The following is a 7,493-nucleotide window of genomic DNA, read 5'->3' as shown; positions in this document are numbered from 1 at the left end:
TTTACATCTTATTCGGTTAAAACAGCATATTTCAAAACAGGTTTAAATTTATTAGGTACTGAGGAAAAATTCACATCAAGATTAACCCCAAAATCATTTCTGCTCATTTATTACAGCTAATTGGTAAATGGCAAACCTGCAAACATCCAAGCACATCTTGAAGAGCTGCTTGTGTTACATAAAATAAATCGTCAGAATAAGATCATAAAAACCTCATTTTGGTATCAGTACCAAAACTCACAAGTACTGACATCCAGTCCAACTGAGAAGCAGAATAAATTTATTTCATGTATGGAAACTGCTGAAAATATAATAAGAAAATTTGGTTCATGTTCTGTAAGTCATTAAGTGACTAATTTTTTCTAATCATGAAGTAATAATTTATTAACATGATGTGTAATATTGACAAAAAAACATGTGGGAAATGAGTTGAGAAATGATTGTGGTTGTCAAGTCCTCTGGGGATGTTCCACCCTGGTGCACATATAATTCATATACTAACGAACACTAAACCTTTTGGCAGTCAGTCCTTCAGATCTTATCAGGTTTGTTCATGTTGTCGGTGCTGAATCTGAATGGCTGATCATAGCCCATCAGGTGGTTGTAGTCATGTGGGATGGTGAACAGGTCTGGGTTTACCAGCAGCCCCATGTGATCAGCGTAAAAGGTGGTGAACATCTTGCTGACCGGTGGGATCCTGACCTGCCTCTGGTGGAACACGGTCTTTTTTTCAGTGAGAAAAACACTGCAAGTTACGGCAGTGTAGGTGTCTCTGTGTGGATTGTGATACAGGCGGATCACGTAGCCCTTGGTGATAAGGTGGAGGAGGATGGGGGTGACGAAGGTGAAGAAGCCAATGACTCCACAGAAAGCAACCTGCAAAGCGAAGCTCTGGAATCCTAGTCCAGTCTTCATGAGGATGTAGGGCATAAGCAAGAGGCTGGACCCGCTGGTGCTGTAAGAGAACAGCTTCACTCCTGACAAAAGAAGATTCGGAGAACACAGGTAACCAAACGGAGGGTTACAGTAGAATACACTTTCATACATGGCCATCATCTGGCATATTTCCATTTTATGCAAGTATTGTATCCATTTCTGTCACCATTAGGTTATTGGATCACTCACTGTACAATACAATTCCCATAAACTTCCAGTTTGATGCAGCAACTTAATATTTATGTGACAGTAAATTAGGTTGGAATGCAGCATCAAAGTTACAGTACTTTTAAAGTAGTTACTTTGGCACTAAAGATAGAATTATGTTTGCGTTTGTATCCAGTGGCCTCATTACACCGCAGGTGCCTCTAGATTAGGAAAGTATTTATGGTTCAGTTTCACATGTTCATAGTATCATTGCAATGCTGCATGGTGTCATGCTACTTTGTGTATACTCCACAGTAATTGTGTTATAGTATATTCTTTCCATTTATGATTACTGTGCTCTATAATTCGAGCCCCCATAGGGCTGGTGGTGTGACTTTTTCCTCAAGCTAGGGTCCTCTACCAGAGGCCTGAGAGTTTGAGGGTCCTGTGTAACTACCTACTCCTAGGACTGCACACCTCTGGACAAAGCCGTCAGATGCTGTTCCTGGAATCTGCTCTGCTTTGTGTTTCACTGAGGGTGGGGCTGGACTCGCTGGCTGTTAATTTAGCCTATTCAGCCTCCCAGGTATGTTCTTTTTGCTATTGTGTAGCTGAATAACTGTTAATGTGTTACACTAACATACTGGACACCTACTCAGCCTGTTGTTCTGTGCGCTATTGTACAGCTGAATAACTGTTAATGTGTTACACTAACATACTGGACACCTACTCAGCCTGTTGTTCTGTGCGCTATTGTACAGCTGAATAACTGTTAATGTGTTACATTAACATACTGGACACCTATTCAACCCGTTGTTCTGTGTGCTGTTGAAGAGTTGAATAACTGTTTAAGGGGTTACGTTAACATACTGGACACCCATTCAGCCTGTTGTTCTGTGTGCTATTGTGTCGTGGAATAATTTGCCTTTCCAGATTAAATGTCTCTTCTTGGATTTTGTGATTTCTAAATAAATGTGACTTATAGTCCAGTGCGACTTCTAAATGTTTTTTCCTCTTCATGACGCATTTTTGGCTGATGTGACTTACATACGGAAAATATGGTATTGTATACCTTGTATGTAATTACAAGTCGCATCAGGTGTTGTTCTTTCAGATGTGACATGGTGAAAGTAACTCACCTCGAACAGCACTGCCCAGGCTGCCAATGTAAATGAGGTTCTCATCCTCGGACTGGGTCGCCTTGGACAGACAACGGGTGGACAAACATTGAGACCACACCTACGCAAAGAAACAGCAGAAAAATACAATAAAAGCTGGCTTTGGCAGTGTAATGTATTCACTTGGTACTGGGGGATGTAACTACAGAGCAAATCTTGCAATATCACAATAGAAATATGGCTCGATGCTGTCATGGGACTGTGACATTATTTACCGTGAGGTTACATGCTTATTTACTATCGCTCCATGTCGAAACTTGTATTGTTTTTGTTTAAACAGCAGAGGGCACAATCATAATAGTCAAGAAGACTAACACTGCTAAAAATGAACCCAACGAGAAAATTACAGATGAACATGGTGATGGACTTTTCAAGCTGATGAGTGGCAGCGTTTCAGTTTTCCTGTCTCAAGAACTGAAAATAGCGAAAAAAGAATCTGCTAAGTGCAAAACAACTTGCAAATATTGCTGGATGACAGTAAACAACACAAAAGGAAACCCAGAAAAGCTCAGATCACAACAACAACAACAACAACAACAACAACAACAACATACTGTGAGACAAAGCTTCAGCAGGTCAAAGACGTCTCAAAGAATTATTTGGATGTCCACTTATTTCAGAGAGCTGAAGAAATAACAAGATGCATCATTTTCGAGATGCCCCCAAATATAATAGTAGGGGAAACACTGTTCTTTTTTCCTCTTCCTGTAGAGTGCCTGCTGCTCAAGGAATGGGGCCTTTCTGTGTGGAGTTTGCATGTTCTACCCATGTTCACCTGGGGTATCCTCCTTAAAATACCCCCACTAAAAACATGTAAGAAGATCACCGCCTGACCAATTTGTGATGAAAAGGAACTCGGTCCCCGGGCGCCGTTGTCGGCTGGCAGCTGGTAGCCCACCTCTCCTGGTCTGCCGTGGAGGATCGGGGATGGGTCAAACGTGGAGAATTCATTTCACAAAGCATGGTGTGTGCATGTAATGTGTGGTGCATGTATATGTGATGTAGTTATAATAAAAAGTAAGTTCTTCTTCTTCTAGAGCAAACCCACACAGAGCTGTGCTTTCTCTTTGACTCTCATCACCCACTGGAGCATAAATTAGGAGTTATCATAACCCTGCAACACTGAGCTTATAGTGTACCAACAAGTGCCCCAGCCTAAGAGAAGGACAAACATCTGAGGGACACACTAGAACCTTCGAGATCTGAAGAAAGTGTGTGTGGAAGAATGGGCCAAAATCACACTTGAGCAATGAATGCGACTAGTTTCTTCATACAGGAGGCGTCTTGAAACTGTCACTACCAACAAAGGCTTTTCTACCAAGTATTAAATCATTTTCAGTTCGCATTTTCAATACTTTTTGCCTGTGGTTACAGACATCTGCTGGTACAGTCATTTCAATAGCCCCATTAGAAATATGTTTGCTGTCAAAAATGTGGACACGTTCAATACTTATTTTCCCTGTTGTATGTGCAGTCAAATGCGGTTAGGAATGAACAGACTTGTGTGTTAGGGAAACCAAACCATGGCAGTGTTTTCCGTTATGGAGCTCTTATCGATAGCCTCGAAGGTCATTCTCAGCTACTTAAAGGAAAATAGAAGAATTTTGAAATACTTTTCAAGGACAAAATAAAAGTTTCATGGTCATTTCACATTTTCTGCCATTTTCCACGACTGGATCATTGTTCAATTGTCTTCCACGTTTTCCAGGACCCGTGTTGTTTGCAGTATTAATACGAAGTCATATTCTCAAACTTGTTTGCTCATTCTCTCATAAGAAATGGCCAACATTCTGACTGAACTGAATGGCTGTTTACATGAAGTAGACCACACTTCCTGTGTCATTCCTACAACACATATTCGGAAAATTCTGCTTACTTTTCAGTACAACACCGTGTGATATTCTCCTAGACCCTACACTAAACCTGACAGTCCTATAGGCAGCAACAGCAGATACATTCTAGCTAATGCTAATTCTAGCTTTTGCCAATCGATTTTTATTTACATTGGTCAAGTAAACGTGTCCAGTAAAATAACCCCTATGTATTTCTCAAGAAGACACAATATCATTTCGTAAATAAATAACGTTACCTTGTTGTTTAGACTGAGAAACGACCTTCTCACAGCATTTAGCGGATCCCCAATCTCTTCTCTGACTAAAGATACGGTGAACAGCGCACAACGTCGCGCAGCCTCAGTGTGAATGTGACTGAACGACTGAGAAACAACACAGGGCCGTAACCTACGCAGGAAATTTGCAGAAAGCATAGTTAGCTTCTTAGCGATCCTACTCAATTAGCTGGCCAACTAGCTAACTGAACATATGATGTAAATTCTTCTTCTTCTTCTTCTTCTTCTTCTTCTTCTTCTTCTTCTTCTTCTTCTTCTTCTGATTTACGGCAGACTCGACGCAGCAGCGGCGCTTGGCTGTCCTCCACAGGTCATTTGTAAAACTGAACTGAACACAAACTGGCTTTGTTTGTGTTTTTGCATGTAGAGTTCACTGCTGTGTTTTTTGTTCCTCTTCTATTGTTGATCAGTTCTTGTGCTTCATTAGAATGGAAATTTCTGCCTAATATTTTGTCCTGTCCCGCCTCAAACTGCATCCATTATACCTTCCAGGTTATCTTCCTCTAGGCTAGCCCATGTTTGTACTAGTTAAGTACAAACATCTTTCCCTGCACTGACCACACTTTAACGACCACACATTCAACGGCCCAAATTCGGTGCCAATCTCTATTTTTCTATGTTGTAAACACAGCCACCCCAGCTCTGCTTTGTTTGCCATAAAGATATATCATATCAATATTAGGATATATCGTAAAATCCAAACATGGCTTAAGACAACTTTCCTGTCAAGACCAGCTTGTAAACAAACAAGTTAACGCACCTTTTTAATTCTTGACCACTGGCTGCTAGACTTCTAGCATTCCACTGCAGGACATAAAACATAAGTAAGGACTTAGAATCCATGTCATCCTCATATGTAAATACTTCACTCAGCCAGGAAGATGCAATGCGACAAATCCAGAGTCGGATTTAGACTTTTATACTAAGGCAAGTATTGAGGGTCATACAAAGGGTCCAAGCTGTTTTTCACAGATCCAGAGCAGGCTCGCAGTCCGCAGAGAGATTATTTTGAATCTCAAAATAGAGTAAGGAGCATTATCAGCCTTGTGTTGTGGTACAATAACGCCACCTAGTGGACAGATACAGACAATTTCCTGTGATAGGCTTGTGGTTTAAAATGAAGGTTGCCAGGCGACCACTAGTCATGAGCTCTTACTATATGTACTCCTCTCTTGCCATCCCAACATAGCCCATGTCATCTTAATGACCTTAAACTGAGTCGATTAGTGTGTAATAATGTATACTTTGAACTTGAATGTAATTTGTATCAAATAACAAATTTCATGTGTAATCCTTTTATTGCCAAGTGTTTGACCCTGGATGTCTGTCAGGAGTTGTACGGAAACATTTTTTCCTCTGAAGTCTGATTGTTATCAGTAATGAGCTGAAATTTCAATAAAAACAAGAAAATGTTCAGCACATCTTTGGTGGTACAGACTCTGATAGTGAGCCAGAGGAAGTGGAACAAGAGAACACATTAATCTGTCCCCCACTCCAGCACCGCCTACATCTCCACCTGTTCCATTGAATGAAGGTTGGCAGACCTCCCAGACCTGAGGAACACTGAATCTCTTTGTTTCACTGGTCTCTTCCTGTGCTGTAGCAGTAAAATTCTACAAACCTCTGGTTATGAACGTAACCACCAATCAGCATGAAAATGTTCAGTATTACGTATATATCTCGCTGTCTTATATTTTGTACCATTTTGTAAACCTACCTTTAAATTACAAAAATAAGATTCCCTTGTCCAATAAGCACTTACTCTTGGAACTATTTTGTCCTGACTACGTAAAGTGGTTTGGACAGATCTACAGCTAATAATTACAATACAGTGTGACCGTGAGGGAGAATGCCCTGCCACCTATTTGACTTTGAGTGGCGTCCTTGAGAATGATAAAAAAAAAAAAAAGAGCTTAAAAAAGTAATTGAAGTGCTTGAATTTAATTTTGCAATGTCTTTGTGAACATTGTCACTGGAAGTATACAATTTCAAGCCGTAGCAACAACAATTTGAAAGCTGACATAGATTAATCTGTTCCCTCTGTAGCCAAAATGAAGCGGCCTCTGTGTGGACCAACCTAACCCAATTCAACTTTGAACACCTACAGTGGTAAAATGCAGCATACGCATTAATGTAGCAGTGACATTAGTCCAAAAACATCAATAAGTCTAAATAAAGACAAAATGCTCTTGCACATTTAGTAATGCATGTGAAATCAATGACTTAAAATGTGATGTCTGAACATCACATGTGCTTATACATGAATTTTTCCACATTTCACAGCTTATCTGCTGTTGAGTTGTGGTGGAATTATGGAATTATTATCTACACAGAAAATCTGAATTATGGGTGTGTTCAGAAAAAGGGCTGGGCTTGCATTAATTGAAACATATGAGCCATTGAATGACTTTTTCAAAAAAAAAAAAAAAATTGTAGTAGTGATCATGCATTGTCTAAATATTCTAACAATACAAAAGTGTTGCATTTTAGCATCTTCTTTGAAAACTAATCTTTCAACCTACAACTTACCAAACTGACAAGGTTATTTAATTTATCACTGAGATTTTTTTCTCCACTTGGGGAGGTAAATTTCATGTAATTTTCAGTTTTCAACAGCAACTAAAGGTCAAAATATTTAATCAAGCCAATACTAGAGTAGCTCTGAAACTGTTGAGAACTGAGTAGAGAGCTGAATCCTAAAAGCAATACACAGATTCAGGTGGATATGATTCAAGAAGGATTATTTGAATAAAAAAGTATATTGCTACATTGTAAATGAGGTCTCTACCTCAATGTATTTCTGAGTTAATATAAAGGTTGAGTTGACTGGTGTCAGATTTGAACATTCTGACTGGAATCATAAAGGCATTAATAGATTAAACTGTAAAATAAGTCACCTATCTACACTAGTTAGCAGCACCTTCCCCAAAACTAAGCCTCTGTGAGACAGGGCAGCTGATTTCTGTTGGCTAATCTGCAAGGCAGAAAATACAGTAAACACCACACATTTAGCAAAGACAGTCCACATTAACTTACTGACAGTAACTTTAGTCCTTCCAACAAAAATAGGTAGCTCCTCTTACTTGCAGATTTTTTTTTTTTTA

General features: G+C 39.6%; 1 protein-coding gene across 1 annotated transcript; it reads right to left on the bottom strand.

The window, feature by feature from the left end:
- Positions 1–237: 237 nt before the first annotated feature.
- Positions 238–4,650, bottom strand: tmem70 (transmembrane protein 70). Its single transcript, XM_070974294.1, has 3 exons — positions 4,351–4,650; positions 2,223–2,322; positions 238–977 (listed from the first exon to the last, which is right to left on the bottom strand). Exons 1-3 carry the CDS (start codon positions 4,525–4,527, stop codon positions 532–534), a joined length of 723 nt encoding a protein of 240 aa, XP_070830395.1. The 5' UTR covers positions 4,528–4,650; the 3' UTR covers positions 238–531.
- Positions 4,651–7,493: the final 2,843 nt, after the last annotated feature.

This window comes from Chaetodon trifascialis, chromosome 11, assembly GCF_039877785.1.
Source record: "Chaetodon trifascialis isolate fChaTrf1 chromosome 11, fChaTrf1.hap1, whole genome shotgun sequence".
Lineage (NCBI taxonomy): Eukaryota > Metazoa > Chordata > Actinopteri > Chaetodontiformes > Chaetodontidae > Chaetodon > Chaetodon trifascialis.
The sequence above is the reverse complement of the archived record's forward strand: the minus strand, read 5'-3'. Positions and strand labels throughout refer to the sequence as shown.